At 37.6% G+C, this 17,278-nt stretch overlaps 1 protein-coding gene across 2 annotated transcripts in view; it reads right to left on the bottom strand.

Moving 5' to 3' along the window:
- Positions 1 to 17,278, bottom strand: part of LOC149289758 (SH3 domain-containing kinase-binding protein 1-like) — a 104,365-nt gene that overhangs the window by 38,204 nt on the left and 48,883 nt on the right. For both annotated transcript variants that reach the window (XM_089490199.1, XM_089490201.1), the window contains exons 7-9: positions 6,688 to 6,763; positions 5,765 to 5,859; positions 1,381 to 1,488 (exon numbers count right to left, since the gene is read on the bottom strand). In XM_089490199.1, the coding sequence (XP_089346325.1) occupies positions 1,381 to 1,488; positions 5,765 to 5,859; positions 6,688 to 6,763 (279 nt within the window). The remainder of the gene's footprint in view (positions 1 to 1,380; positions 1,489 to 5,764; positions 5,860 to 6,687; positions 6,764 to 17,278) is intronic.

Here is a 17,278-nt window from a genome sequence, read left to right as displayed (position 1 = left end):
ATCTGCAACCTATTGATGACCTTCAACCTATACCCAATTTATGAAGAATTTTTTAGTATACCTATCAGCATTATAGATATCTTGATTTAGTAACTGATTTCTTACCTCTGGCAAGCACTCATTAAATTTACATGACAAACCTTTGACTACTGTACATGGAACGCAAAAATCAATTTTACCTTAGGCGGAGATTGCACTCTTTGTTCCATTAGATGTGTTGCCAGCATATTACATGCTCGATAGCTTTATCTAATATCACATTCCCCACCAGCTACAATCACTAGTGTTACATGACAGCGGGTTATTTGTTGCCTGTTCTGTGAATACAGATTTTTCTAAATCTATTGCCTCCAGCACCTAATTTAGTGTGAGAACCTCTGCTTCATTCATGTAGCATTATATCCGAAGTCTGGAGATCCCTTCTACAAGTATGTACAAGAATGAGACTTTCATTCAAAATAAGTAATGCAATTCTGCAAACCTGGTCGGCTGTTGAAAACAAGCTGCGTTCTACTAAATTAAACTATTCAGTGACTATTTTACTTTTGCGCATGTTACAGATGTGATTTCAAATAAACAGCAGATACAGAGAGGCAGAGGGAGAATTGTAGGGTTTTCACAATTCAATTCATTCCAAAAACACAAAAGAATTCTTCTCCCAAGCACGTATATAAAAAAAGACCCAGAAAAACACAACTGTTCCTGACTCAAAGGCTATTACCTATAAAATAATTAAGCTGCATATATAATAATTACACTGTGTGGATGATAATAAGAATAAAGTCATTTGAACAAACTACAAAAGAATCACACTTAGCACATACTAAGCTTCGTACTTTATGCCACTAACCTGCTCTCTTTTCTCCCACACCCCATCCACTGAAGGCACCCATGCAAAGCCATTGCCCCAGTAGAGGGGTAGCTTCAGGTAGCCTACCTTGGGAAGTCCTCATGTATATTGATAGCTATTGATGTATCTGAGCAAGACATTTGGAATAGCAATGCCATTTATTTAGCCAATTTGGTTTCTAAACCAACTGACCCATTTAATCTTCACTTTCGAATCATTCTTTACACTTTCTCAAATTCCTTTAATGTATTTGATGTAACAGAGTCAGCCTCCTACCCTCTAACCTTAAATCACACACTTTAGTTCACTCTTCTTTTTATTAAGAGGAATATAAAAAAGGGATGACGTCAAGGTGAAGCAGGAAGCTCACAGGCAACGTTGGTTCCCTTTTAAATGAATGTTCGAGGAAGTCAACATAAAAAGCTATAGAAAGCTGTTATTAGTGCTTTATTGCTATACAATATTGTGGGTTATACAACAATGTTCTTTTCATCTTATAAACCAGTAAGAAAACAATAAGTGATACTCACGTGGAGCTCTTTTTCAGAATCTGGAGGAAGCAGCTTGACAAAGTTATCTGGAAACACCCCTCTTCTTCCATTGATTTCTCCTTCCCACCAACCCACATCGACACAATCCTACAGAAAGCATCATTATTAGATGTCTGCGTGTGATAGAGTTATGCCTTTTGTTTCACCACACCTCTTATTTACTCATCATTCGTTTGCTGCCATTATGTTGTGTGATGACATTTTTTTGTTGGCTGATATTGTTTTAAAGTTGTTTCTTTTTAATATCAGCCACTAGTTATTACATATGCCCCAAAAGTCCAGTTTTTTTGCTTGACAGCCCCAAAGCACTGTCCTGGTGGACACATTTTCTGTGGGCAGTGGGGATAATAGACCAGTTGGGAAAATCTTCTAGAGATCTGTAAAATCAACGAAGGCCTGTGCCTTCCACCCTGGGCCTGCACAATCCCTTCCCTACTTGATACCTGAAATGTTGGGGATATGGTTTATTATGCTTTATTTACTTTTATGCTCTATAACTTTCTAGATGAATGGGCAGATCTGTCATGAATAAAAGCAGCAGTCACTTGAATTGCTTGAAATTATGGATTGTTTGATGTGATTGTATTTAGCATGAGCTATTCTTTTTCATGTATGTGCTTTTATTTTGTCTTTTGTAAGACTCTAGCAGAATATCACTTAATCTGTTGATTATAAACTATAGTTTTTCTTGTGATGCTGACAAGTTGTGTTGTTATGTGTCAATTTTAAATGCAGGTGATTCCGTGTCACATTGTTATTTTCTTGTGATTATATGCCATTGTGTCTCATGCAGGGCACAAGGTCTTAAGTTTTGAAGGATAATTATATGCAATTAGTCTTGAATGCTTTGAAAAAACCATCCCTTGTCTGCCTCTGTTCTTTGATTCTAGTGTAAAAGGTCATCTGTACCATTTTTTTGTTAGTTATTAGAATGACTTTGCTAAAAGCTGTTCAGTTATAAATATGATCACCAGGGGCAACGTATCCTTCTGATTTAACATAGAAGAGGTTCCAGTTCGAGATCAGCATAAAAAAAGGCTGCATTGAACACATATTCAATACTGATAAAATAATGGTGCCCAAAACACAGCAGGTTAGTATGGTACCTGTATAGAGAAATGGACTGGCGGCCAACAAGGGTAGACTGTGAAGCACAGGGAGGAGATGCATTATACACGGGCAGTAACATTGTTTGTGATGCTGCTCGTTCTTGCAAACCCCAAAGTTTAAATGTAAAAAAACAAAGGGGTTTATTCACTAAAGGGAGAGCTGTCAGGAGAGTTTGCAGAAGAGTTGCGCTTTCAAAATCCTGACTTCACTATTCATTATGAAGGGCCAACAATGGCAAGTTTCTTGAGGAGAAAAGGCAGAGCTGGAATGGTGTAATCTATTAGTTAATGTCTAAGGAGACTTTGGAGAAACCTCACTGATTTAACTATACATCATAGGGGGCCAGCCAAGCAGAAGCTCACTGGTAGGGCTTTCATAAAGGAGCTGAAAAACAATTCTCCTGTGAACTATCCCTTTAGTGAATTTAGCGTTTGAATTCTTTTGTGTAACTAGGTTGGCCATGGTTAGCGGCAAAAATATTCAACAGGTTAAGCAGATTAGTGCACATGTCTCTATAACTTGTCACAAGGGAACATTTCTGTCAACTTAATGGGAATTTGGGCTAGCGACTTCATTAAAATCACACCAGTAATTATGCTTCAAGATGCTGCGCTTTTCAATTTTATTGATAAGAAAAAAAAAGGAAACAGCTGTATTGACCCAATAAAGTGAACTCTAGAAAATGAACTCTAGAAAAAGATGCTGGAACTGAGCTCCAATTGAAATTAATGGGAGTGACAGCAACAGATCACATGCATGCTGTCTGAACGTACATACATACATGCATGCATGCATGTGATGGCGTGAACGGGAGTGCTACTGAGCATGTACAGGAAGCATGCATACTAATAATTCCTGCTTTTATGAGAAAATGAAAAGTTTATATGAGACAAGTCTTATTTCCTAAGTACAATAACTGAAGAATGCATGCACCAATTTGCATGCAGTAAAATCCATTGCAGTGAATGCAACACAGGCTTCATCATACATTAAAATAAGAACAGAATTTGGGGGCTAGACTGTTCCTTTAACACTGTAGAATCGTTGACGAGAAGGAAAGGGCAATATTGTGATGACAAGCTACTAACAGTGGTACTTATTTTGTATACAAAGGCTGCTGATAAAGTAATAATTGTCTCAGATATGGCTCAGAAATGCCCACACTCATCATAGCGGGGAACAAGCACACATTCCTATTCTGATCCGGCTGTATGCGGAATGCCTGTCCTCCGACAGTACTTTGTTTTTGCTGGCATGCCATTCTTTGCTTTGGTTATTTACTGACAATTCATCATAAGAACACAAGCAGTACTTCTACGGGTTGCTGCAATTACATTAGGGGAGTATACATATTTTTTAACTTGGTTGTTTTATTGTTTATTTACTGGCAATACAGCTTTTAATCAGAGCAAAAATATGAGCACTCAAGAGTCACTACCAGTTTATTTAACATACAATATATGAAAAAATAAAGCTGTAATGTTTAAGCATTGCACACTGCTATTACATATACATAGCCTGGGATAGCAGTGTTAGTCCAGTAGTGTAAATTAAAAAAAAAAATAAGATGTGTACTGATATTTAAAATAATACCTTTTGATTGAACGGACATTACATTTTAAGAAGAACTTTCAAGAGTATCAACCTCCCTCCATCAAGTCAAAAGCAATACTAACCACCTTCAGTATAAGTAGAACGATAGAGACTAGTAGGGTACAAGTCACAGCTACTTTAAGATGGTCATAAATTATTTTAGCCAATTCATTGTAGGGGTAGAGGGGGGCGAATGTGATGATGGAATTGTTAAAACAAAAAACATCATACATATATCTTTGGACAAATAAACAAACAGCCCTGTTAAACGAGGAGAATGAATTAGAATACAATTAAGGAAATGTCATGCTGTATGAAGTTCTGGTAATGTGGCAGGAATCCTATGTCTATGTTTTTCCTTAGTTTTGAAATAGTTAATCATCTTTACTTCAAAATGTTTTTCTGTTTTGTAATCATTTTTTGTTCACGCAGTTTTCTATGTTTTAGGTTGGGTGGCTGTCTGAAAGCCATCATAGGTGGTTGTGGGAATAATTCTTTTAGCACTGTATCCTCTGTACGTAGTGGTTGTAAGTCCCTTATAATTTTCGTGGATTCCCTCTAGTGAAGGATACACTAATCCTAATGGGATACGTGTAGTGGGATCCTTCACATTGTATTGTAATAGGTGTTCTCAATGTAGATTTGATTGCCTTTGTAATTATTCTGGTTTTGTAGCACTTTAGTTTGAATGACTCTGATAGCGTATTCCTTAGTGTCAAAGCATCTGTGGTGGTATCTGATGGATAGGCTACGAATAATACCGTGCTTAGAGTGGGATGGGTGAAAGCTGTAGCTCTTCTGTATGCAGATGAGTGGTGCTTCCCACTGGTGATTTTCAGTAGAAAACTCACGTTTTTGTTTAATTGATGGATGGAATGTGTAAAAAGTGTGAAATTATTTAAGCGATTCTTCTGTCCATATAATCAATTTGTCATCAACTGTATGTAGCTGTAATATTTGAAAGGTTTGTGGCAGTGTAAGCCAAGGAATTTCGGTTCTAAGAAGTTATCCTTTGGGGGTCTCATCTGAACTCCATTCATCTGTATACAGAAATCACCAAGCTAGTGCTGGAGCTGACTGGTGGTAAGTGTAGTGCGTGCACAGCAGGGGGGGCGGTGTTTAAGGCAAATGCATTTGGACGAATTATGCAATTGAGGGGAAAACACCCCAAGACACCTTTGCCAGGGGTTATGGCTGTATGTGGGACGGAGCAATAGATCAACAGCACAGTCCTCAAGCGAATTCAGAGCTCAGTGTGACGTCAGGGATGATCAGGGGATCTCCCCAACTGCGCCATGGTCCCCATTGCCTACAAAAGTGAGACAGTGTGGTTGCTTGTTGGGGCAGTGCCCTAAAATCGGCACTGTCTCACAGAAAATGGGGCACTTAGGATGTATGTAGTGCCCCTTACTTTATCTGGGGTTCCATTAAACATGATCCTGGAGATGCACTTGAATGGGGCTTTTTTAGTAGAAAAGAAATATCCTACTGAGCAATTAAGGGTTGCTCCAGGGCCACAATTGATTTTGATCTGCCCCTGGGTATCACACCAAACTGTGAACCCATAACTGAACTAATAATGCTTAATAATTTTACACAAAAGATCATCATCAATAATATGTATAGAAACATGAGCTTTTGACATTAATCTATAGTATACCTTGTTTATAACAGCGACAATATCACCTTCTCGGATTGTCAATTCATCTTCATTAAGCGCTTCATACGGGAAGAGAACTTTGCAATATTCTTTGGCTGGAAGGGAAATAAATATTCTTTAATGTCATTATTCGGCATACGCAATAAAACATGTAAACAATATAATCCATTGTATCAAAAATAACTGAATGTCACTGCCCTAAACTCATCATCCTTATACTCACACCTTTTAATTTTTGCAATATTATTAACAAAATAGTACAGTTAATGGACATGATTACTCGTGCAAAACAGAACTTTACCTTCCAACACTTGAACTGACCAAAGAAAAACATTTTTGTTTTAAGTGGTTTTATATGCTTCTTGTGTGGAGCATGAACAAAAATAACTGCTTACACGATCTATCTACATATTTGAACTATTACAATTTGTTCTATGATGGCAGGAATTTTCAAAAACCCAATTACAAAGTGCACCTGATCTCAGGCACCATTACTGGGCTTTTCGAAGAAGAAAAAGTAGCATTTAAAGCAAACCAAAGATTAGCTCCCACATAAAATATTATTAAAATATAAAACATAATATAAATATTGCACTTATTTGTCTCTTTGCAGCAGGGAGTCTTACATAAACATCCTTTCTATATAAATAACAGAAATGTATAGATACTACAACCCCAGAGAGGAAATGTGAATCACATCAGTTCCTGTTTTATTGGAAAAAATCCCATAAAGGGAAAAAAATGGGTCTTTTGAGAATTAGATCTCTTCTTTCAATCTTATCTATAGATGGAGCTGTGATGACCCAAATTTAGGTACCCTTAAAAAAAATTGAGCCCTGACATAGCATTGCTATCATGCCATCACTGACTATAAAATGGATGAAAATCACAGGAAAAACAATAATTTAAGAATCACAACTTACAGTTAGATTTGCTCTCTGTGTCCATTTTTAGCGACTCCTGTGATGTCATAGTTGATGGCATTTTCTTCCCCATAGCCTGAAATAAAAAGAGGAAAATCTGCTAACTTCCCAATTTCTTTTGCATACATATATTATATTTTATCACCACATTATAAAAGCTGAAAATGTAGGGCTCTGTGGATTAGAACAGTTGCTTAGAAGCCAGCTATTGCTCCGCTGTACCAAAAACCCCACTGCTTAAATATCAAATTGTGAAAATGCAAACAATGATCTAGTAGTTTTAGAGTCATGTCATAAATCTGCCATACATCAGTTAATTGTTGACATTGAGAATAGCATTTTTAGGAGCTATGGCTCCTGATTTTAGTCAAGATCTTGTCTTTTAACACCTTGAAGCCTGTGCAGTCCATCAATCTCTTATGTGTTTTTATCGTCAGCCCTGAGCCTTTCAAAATCCTTTTTCAACATTCAATTCATTGTAAAAGCAGTAGAAGAGGTGACTTTCTTGTTGGCTACTGAAACAAAGCACACAATCAAGTCCCGTTCACAGAAATCTATTTTAGGGCCAGATAATCCCTAAAGACAAAAATGTAATACATCATTTTAGCATCTCCTTATCTGAGGTCATGGACTTGTCAGGGGTCATTTTCATAAACAATAGACTGCTACAGAAGATATTGAACAATGTCTTAAAGTGGACCTGGCATGCACAAATGTGTGGAATCTATTACACACAAAGTATAATACTAGCTCTATATATGTGTTGTCACATGATTAGTACAATGTATAAATCAAATTTCTTGCCCTACTGAGTTTTACCTTGCCGTGTTTTATTTTTTGACTGGTGAATAGCCTTTTTTATATGTATAATACAACCTTTTTTTCTTGATTACACACTCAAGATTTGCATCATAAAGGAAATCACATCAATAAATCACAACCGCCTCCAGAAACCACCATCATAAATAGGCATTGGAGACACTAATAGGTCTGCACTCTGGATTTCTGAACTCCAGCCCTACATCCATTGGAAAACATCCTACGTTTTCCAATGGAATTTATACTAAGTAGACTGTGGCCACCTTAGATTCGTTGGCCAACTGTTCCTTATACCCCATAAAAATATTGTCCTGCAGAAATTAGTTTCCTACTGACCTGGCTGGGGAAAAAAATCCCACAGGCAATGTTATTGCGTAATAAAGCCAGAGAACGTTTAATTGGAGTATTTCTCCAATTTAAGATTCTGAATTACCCTTCCTGTCTGACATTTCCATATTCGCACAAATACACACACATGCTGTGTATATTGGAAAGCTTGATTTGGTTTTCATTACTCTGCTTGGATACTGAGATAAACACAGCTGACAGGTTTTTTGGACAGTCTGATGAAATCAGCGTGTAAAAAATCTTCCCTTATAGTCCACATAATATTCTTTTCACTGTTCTCATGTGAAATATTTTCATTCTAGTGACATATACTGAAGGAGTGGGTACGCAAAAGCAATTTAGCCTCTGATAATGAACAAAAATGCATATTTTTCAGATGCCTATCATCATTTATGACCGCCGTAATTATCCTTCATTCATTTTAAAGGTCTCGCACTGTGTTAATGGCATTGCCAATACTTTGTGATGTCACTCCGGCGCCTTGTTATTAACCCTTCAAAGTGTCACCAAGGTCTTTCCAATGGCTATGAAACTTTTATAGCTGTAAGAGCTGTCAAACAAGTTAATGAAGCATCTATGCTTTGACAGATCCTGGGAAAGCATAAATGGATATAAATGGCAATTTTCTGAACTTCAGCCAACAGCTACAGAGAACTGGAGTGCTGTCTGTTACCAGCTTTGTGAACCCCTAATGCTAATTAGCAACGTTACCGTTTTTTAATAATGAAAAGGAAATTCATTATTAATGCTGTTCCACCCACTATGCTTTGAACACTTTTATAACGTAATGAAGCATTAGGATTCCTAGTACTGCTGAACACCCAAACACATATTGGTACTAGAAATCATTCTTTAATCAAGTTTTTTTCCACATTCATAATTTTGGTTAGGCACATTTAAATGTCACTTAATTGTGACACAAAGATTAGCGTACTACAGAGTATTATGTATAGATATGCGCATATGTATTTGAAATCACACACGCATTTACACTACACATTTTTAAAACTTCAAAAGTTTGGTGTTTCCTTTCAAAACTGTGATGGGAGTCATAAAGCACCTCTGTAACGTCTACTCAGATATTCCATAAAAAATTAGCTATTTCCAGCTGCAATAGTCATTTACAACATTAACAAAGTCTATGCTACATTTCTGATCCATGTGATGGACAGAATGTTACATTGCCTTGGAAAAGTATTCATCCCCGCTGTCATTTTTCCTATTTAGTTGCATTACAACCTGGAATGAAAACAGATTTGTATTTGGATTTCATGCAAAGGACATAAACAACAACAAAAAATTGGTGAAGTGAAATGAAGAAAATAATTTTTATTCAAAAAGTTCTGAAAAACCCAGTTCCTTTGCTATGAAGCCCCTAAATAAGATCTGGTGCAACCAATTACCTTCAGAAGTCATATAATTAGTTAAATAAAGTGTCACATGATCTGGAAAGAATATGGCATCACAACAAACCTGCCAAGATAGGGCCACCTACCAAAACTCTAAAGGAGCTGCAAAGCTCTACAGTAGAGATTGGAGTATCTGTCTATGCAATGACCACCTGCCTAACATTGTGTAGGTCCCCCGTTTTGGGTCTTCCACTAGACCTCTGAAGGTATGCTGTGGTTAGCAGCAAGTCCTTTAAGTTCTGTAAGTTGCGAGGTGGGAACTCCATGGATGCATCCTTACATTATGACCACTGACCAGGATGTATCCATGGAGGCCCCATTGTATATATATTACAATATATTATACGAGTTTGGAAAGGAAGAGTATGGGTCATTAGAGGAGCTATATTAGAAAAATCTATCTGGGGCTTCATGGCAGCTGTAATGAAACCATAAGCACTGCATGTGGTTGCAAAAGCAAAAAGTGTGTTTAAACAGTACCAGACATTAGCATTAATCACGTTATTTAAGTAATTTATCTTATAGGGGTAACAACAATTAACTCAACAGGAACCTCAGAAAAAACACACTTATGTTCATACTTTCAGAAGTGTTTTGTTATTTTACAATTGTTGCCATGTCATGTAGCAAAATTCAACTAGTGCCAAATAAGTACAAAACCGTAACCTTTTTCTAGACATCCTGGGTCCCTGAGCTGGCTTTGCTAATTATCTGATGCAGTATTTCCGCATGCCTAGGTAAAGGGAAGTGATCTTTGTTTCTCATCTGATGTTTTTGAAATAGGTGGCATAATGATTGAGTTTTGAAAATCCTTTCACAATAAACAAGCACCAGATGCCCACCCTAAACCTTACAGCCAAGTAGCTGTAAAAGTGGAAAATCCATTTGCTGCAGCTTTAGCAAAGTATGACAGCTGAGAGATTGATAAAGTTTCCTTAACGATTTAATAGCGTAAAATGAAAAATCCTAGTTCTGGATGTGTCATGCTCATTTAAAGCAGATTAGGTGAAAATGAACTGATTGAAAATGCGTCATTGGTTATGTGTGCTTTCAGTCTGTGTGGCTAGAAAGAGGGCATACGAACTAACAGTATGATCAACAGGCTTGGAAGTAGTAATTAAAGATGGCATAAAGTGCATTTATTTTAGCTGATATGGGTGTAATATTATCAGCATTTTGAAAAAGTGGTATTTGGGAATTTAATATAAACATACACATATTTATATAGTACTGTGCCAACATTTTTAGGCTGGTGTGAGAAAAGATGCTGTGTTTATTTTCATAACTTAACAAAATGCAAAGTGAAAAATCTAAATTAATAATAACATTCATTAACTGAAACAGAAACAGTCGTGTAGGAAGAATAAAACTTGGTGAACAACCAAACTCACTAACAAGGTGAGGTTGATGAAGAAAGCTTAATGTCAAAAGTCAGACACCATGGCAAGACTCAAGGTAGTCCTACTGCATCAGCAAGATCTCTTACACTATTCCCTCGGCTAACTCTAGTTCGAACTCCCCACTACTTAATGACTGGGTAATACTTGACTTTACAATGCACAGTAACAATACGATGTTTTGAAGAAGAAATCAGACATCTGTTATTTATTAATTTGCTAAAAATTTGAATGAAAAAAAAGAATAAAATGATAGATCAAGAATAGTAGGACGAAGATGTCACTTACATGACATATAGACTGGTTATTTAGACCAAGATAAAGAACTCTGCTGGTCTATGAGGTCCGAAGAAGACCTTTTATTCTTCGAAGAAGAAGTAAAAATTCAATCACTTGTAGTAGAAATAGGGTTTGATTAGCGGCTCAAACTATATATCATTCATTTTAATTGAGTGTGCTTTCGAAAGTTTATGGTCAAATCTGTCAATAGATTATGTAGCCAATTAAATTTAAAAAAATATATCTTTGGTGGGGGGTTTTTTGTCCATTCCATCAGAAATTGTTATAAGGAGAAAAGGCTGGGTAAATTCTGAGGATACACCCATTCTCTCAAGTTGTAGTTATATGCATGTACATAACACAAAGGTACTGTACAAATGTGTGTCTCCAGTCGGGCGTTTAACTGAATAGTAGCAATGCATTATGTGCCTCTACCATGTAAGGGTTAAAACTGCAGCACCTCCCTCCAGATGTGGTCTCTGGCTCGCCATTCCTGGTTCTGGGATATAATTTACTTCGGTTTGGCAGAGGTCCCTCACCAGAAGTGAGGTCATGATGTATTATACAAGTAGTCCACACAACTGAACTATATTGCCACTGGAGTAAAAGTAGCAATACACAACTAAAATAAAAAGCAACTACTGTAAAGCGTAAAGTACAGTTAGCGCTAAAAAAAGGAACATTCTAGCCCTTGCGGGACGCAGCCAGGACTGCACACTGACGGCGGCGGGCAGTCCCGTTGGAGTGCATAAGATATGTTTGGCATGTGATATACTTGCTGCCAGTCAGCTCCAGTTCTGGCGAAATAAAAAACCCTAACTAGACCCCCTTTGCGTATGCACAGAAAGTGCTGCCATTGATTGGCGAGTATCCTCTGACGGGGAGATCTGTAGCTGCAACTTCTCCCTAAGAATCTTACTTTTATCATTTTTCAAGAATGCTTATTAATGTACTAAAAGAGTACTCTTATATCAATTATTTTGTTCATTTAATAAAACATACTTAGAAATATTTCATACATCATTACTTTTATCGGTTTTTTTCACTTTCATCCCCATATTTGGCACATATGTGTAGTGATATATTTTTTTGTTTTTACAATTTGACCATATTTGTTGATACAGACATTTTGTTTAAATTAATATGTATGACAACATTTACACAAAACTAACACAGTTCTGGTACAGAGAACGAGAGGGCTCTGCCTTTTGCAAGTTTACAGCTTGGTACTTACGCTATATGACTGCGCTTACTGTACATAAATACATTTGTCAGTGCTAAATAAATAACAATATAAATCAATCTTTATAGAAAATGTGTACATGCTCTGTTTTACAGTAAAACTGCCATACATGGGAACAAGTGAGCTGCGCCTTGCAGGCCCACTGGCAAGTTCTCTAGAGGGGTCACTGGGGATTTATAAATTCCTAAAAATACTTTCCATTTGTATGCAACCTTCCATGTAAGTGCCACTGAATAGAAATTTACCAAAGGATTCATTCCACTACATACTGCATACACTGCCGACACTCATCCCATACTCATCATCAGAAACTCATTTGTCACCTCTCTTCTCTCATTAGCAGGTATTCCACTTTATGCCTTTACCCTGTTTGTAATCTGCATCATTGCTGCTGTCCTGCTTCATTCATTCATTCATTCATTCCTTTGTTTGTCCTTTGATTTGTCTACATTGAATTATTAGTACCCTGTTAGCTATCCTCTATCCATGTGTCTGTGATTTTACTGCGGGATAATTAATCAGTTGGTAAGTACCTAACAAGCAGCCATCCGTTAGATCTGAACTGACTTTCCATCTGTGTGCCACTAATTACGAGTTTACCAAGGGAGTTCACCAAAGAGTGCAACAAGGAAGGACAAATCAATGAATACTCCACTGATCCTTCATCAAGTGCTGCCATACTGGTTTATTGGGTTTGTTCCATTCCCATTACTCACCACTTCCATTTCACTCTCCCTTTACCATCACTCTCCAAATACCATGCCCACAATCCTGTTGTTTCTTTTCTCCTTTTTCCTTGACTTTACTTACTTTTTTCTCCCTTCCCTCATCCCAGACACTTTTTACCTTCACCAACTCTCTCTCACCCACCTCTCCCCCTCTCTCAGCAATCTTCCCACCTTCACTCACTGAGAGACCCTCACATGGCAAACTAATCTCATCCTTTGGCTTTCAATACCACCTGTATGCCGATGACAGTCAGATCTACCTATCGCTCTCCCTTCCTCTTAGATACTGTGACTAACTGCTTTGCCTCGGTCTCTAACTGGATGTCTGGATGATTTCTGTCCCCGTGCATTTACCACTTAGTTTTCACTCCACTTATCCACCACCTGGGTCTTAGGACGAATCACTGATTCATACTGTTTTCTGTGTCTCTTCAGCTTACAATCACAGTGAGGAGAAGCATTAGAAACATGGCCTGTGTCATCTGACTAAATCCGTGCATGTGACTGGCTGTGCAAGGCATCGGCTGTTAGACTGACCACAATCCGGGATGTAGGGATAACCTCTAGATGTACCTGGTGCATCATTGGTCACAAAGGGGTTATAAAGCACAGTCCTTGGCAACATTATCTGCAAGAATGGCCCTGTACACTGCATAGTTCAATTAGGACTTCCAAGAAATCTCAGTGATTTAAATATGGATTATACAGGGTCGTCCAAACTTTTCATGGAGCAGAAGGTTATTGGGTTGGATTTAGATAATAAAAAGTGAGTGAGGTGAATAGAAGCCCTAGCAGTACAGATACTCAACTGAGCTGCACTCGTCCTGTTCCAGGATGTACTTTACTATACCACTGTGGAGGGATCTCAGGTGAATGCTGACTCCACTGGAAATAAGGACGGGAAACTTAATGTAGGGACTGGCCAGGAAAAACTAGAAATGTTAGCAGGCGTGCACAAGGAGTTCTCATTATTTCTTCATCTTGAAGATTGCAACACCCACGGAACCAGTTTTTTGTGCTGCTTAATAAAAGGCATGAGGCTTATTACAGAGAACATAGCACAGCGGCCTTATTATTATTGGCAAAAATCTGTCTCAGCAATGTGCATCAGACTGTTTGCTGCTGTCAATTTACTAATTGCTAACATCTGTAAATTACAATAATCGGACAATATTGATTTGGGTTCCTTTAAGAGACGAGTAAACCATGTCATGCAAATTTATAATTTATATCAATTATGCTTTTTTGACGCCATCAGAATATGCTTCATGAAATGGATGCTTGCATTCCGACCAATAAGAAAAGAGTAAGAGAGATCTTATGATGCCATCAACACATTACCCTGCCATTGAGCTTGTATTGTTGGTTGCCACATGGACTTTACTGCCTACCAAGCACCAGACACCTAAGAATGAGGAGGTTTTTGGACTTGAAAAGAAGATGTAACCTGGTAGTCCGCGCAGGATCCAGTACAGTTGGGGAATACCCGACGTAGCCTAAGGCACCTAGAGATACTTGAAGTCAAAGGTAATTAGGGGTCAAAACACAGTAATCTCAAAAGACCAATTTAGCGGAGTAAGCCTAAAATCATCAAAGTGTGAAAACCATGTAAAAACTTAAGAAATCAAAGTACCAAACAGAGTCTAGACTCTATCACATGAAAATAAGACTTTGGGCCAAAGGAAGGGGGAAAAAAACCCTAAGCGTTCGAAAGGGGGGCACCGCAAGAATCTTAAAACATATAGATAAATGGTTTGTATTATACATGAGGATGTTCTATACAATGTTTTATGGTAAGCTACTTTTTTAATTTAAAAGGATAACATGTACAGTAGTTTATTTTCTATGAATGCTTTTTGATTTGATTTAACGAGCGTTGATTATCAAGAAAGGTACCAGGTCACCTTGACGTGTGTTCTTAGTTCTTTGCAGGGAAAGACAGTTGTGTACTTAAATTGCCAACCATTTTTCGGAAATCTATCAGGTTCTTATCCTGGCATGACTTTCCTAAAAATAACTTTAAAATAATGAGACGTGAAAATGCTATCAAGACACTTTTAGGAGTATATGTATAGCTGTGTATTAGTGTAGCCTACATGCTGTACAACTCTTAGGAAGAGGGCAGGGATAACCCATGTGATGGACACATAAAAAACTAATACAAAAATCCATACAAGTACATGTTCTAAAATACATATTGCCTTCCAAATAGCACTACAATCCAAAGCCAATTTTTTTTGTCTTGTTTAATTTATAAATATTTGTACAAAATCCACCAACAATAATCAAAAGAGTCCTAAAATGGTTACGCCGTGACTTCGACACTGAAGCAGCTCATCTCTACGCTGCCTTCTCAGTACAGATTCACGGAAAAGCAAATGAGGAATAAATGAAAAACATCTGGAAGTAAAACTGCAGAAGAAACCGTAAAAAAATGTAAAATAAAAAAAAATACTTAAAAAAATTTCCAGCACTACATGAGCTTTTATGGAATAATCTGAATCAGATCGTCGCATTATCCACCCCCCCCCCAACCTCACTTGTAACATAAAAGAAACACTTTTTAAGTTTCTCATTCTCTTTTTTTATATTTCTTGTAAAAGGTATCGTTGCCATTATATGTTGCAAATATATAAAAATAGAAAGAATAAATTGAAATACCTCATCTGCCATTGTGAAAAGTGTCTGAAGTGTAAAATGTCCAAGAAGTCAGCACCCAAAAACCTCCCACTTCCTTTGAGCAGCTAAATACACAAAGCCTGCCAGACACAGCCTAATACTGAGTCACACTTGGGGCCAAATGAGCTTGCAGGAAAACAAAGCTTGCATTTGTTTATGACACAGGAAGCAGGGAGCTGTTCATCAGTTTGGAGACTTTACACTGAAGGTTTCCACTATACTTTTTTTTTTTCCCCCTTCCAAAAGGCAGTTTAGGACTGGTTACCCAAGGCAATGATGCAGCAGGGATGTGTTAACCTGTTCACTGCCGGAAAGGCAGAAACTGTCCTGTCACCGAGTGAATGAGTTCTTCCAAGCCCCAGATGTTACATACTTCAAAGAGAAGGATGCGGTATCTGATGCTAATCCATTATTAGTCCCTGCATCTGGTGTTTGACTTTCATGTCGTGCAGATGTGACCGGCGTAGTAGGGGTAAACGCAGTGGGAGTAAGGGTTAAATGATGTCATTGGATGCCCTGTGAAATGCACGTTCAAGGATCCTGCTCCACAAATAAGAAACTGCTGTGTTCTTCATACTTTCCACAGACCTTTTTTAGCCGAAATAATTATTTTCTGATATATCTGATGGAGGAGCGGGGATAAGAAGCCACTAGTGATGACACTCTCAGGAGTCACAGCCAGCCTTGGCAGTTGTACAATTAGAGGTTGCCTAACCTTATTTTTATTATTTGGGAGAGAGAACCTTGCATATAAACACAGAAACAAAATTTCAATGTATTTAACATCAGCTACAAATAAGTAGGATCTAAGTTAAGGGCTTTAGAACAAACTGTGTGCTTGTGTTAATAAGGCAGAGGTTGAAACCCAAAGTGAGCTTCAGATCACCACCCCCTGCCCTATTGGTTGCCTCTCCATTCAGCGCTCTTCTCATTGGTTGCTTCTCTATTGCCTCATAGTACTGTGTACCCTCGGTCTACAACAAGGATCTTACAGTACTCCTTCACAAACTCTTTTTTTCACCTCCGTCCCTGTGGTTCATTCCATTCTTGGTTTCCTCTGAATAAGCGCACACAAAGGCTGACTGCGTATCTTGTCTTTTTTTTCTGTTATTTTCTTTGGGTTTTTTATGCTGCAAAACCATATAGCATATGTTTGGTTTTCCTTTTTTGATCTGAGGGAGACATCTGAGACGACTTTAGAGATATACAGCATAAGAATGTAAATACGGAGATGCTAGAACAACAGACAGATGGAAATGCAGAAGGAAAGACAGGCAGACTATGATATAAAAACATTTACATTTAAAAAAAACATTTTACATTTGTTATGAGTATGAGACATGGAATCCTCTTCCACTAATCTATGCAAAATATACACAATGTTCAAGTACGATAATTGTAGTGGTTCCACCGCAACACAAATAAGTTAATTAATTAAAAAAATGCTCAATATAGGGAAAAATATAAAAATAAAGGTAATAAAAGACAAGTCCAGGTAATTTGGGCAATGCCACTACAGTGGAATATTGCTCTCAACAGAGTCCTGCTGTATAAATCATTTGGAATTTAAAAATGATATAATCTCACCACTTAAGATATGGAACATGATCATACCTGGGAACTTCCCAGGGTAGACTACCTGGGGCTCTACTTCTTCTGGATAAGAGCTATCCACATGTAGATGCCCAA

The sequence above is a fragment of the Sceloporus occidentalis genome, unplaced genomic scaffold (genome assembly GCF_023333645.1).
Source record: "Sceloporus occidentalis isolate IW3139 unplaced genomic scaffold, rSceOcc1.0.p SCAF_43, whole genome shotgun sequence".
In the NCBI taxonomy this organism is placed as follows: domain Eukaryota; kingdom Metazoa; phylum Chordata; class Lepidosauria; order Squamata; family Phrynosomatidae; genus Sceloporus; species Sceloporus occidentalis.
This window is presented reverse-complemented; position numbering and strand designations above follow the sequence as displayed.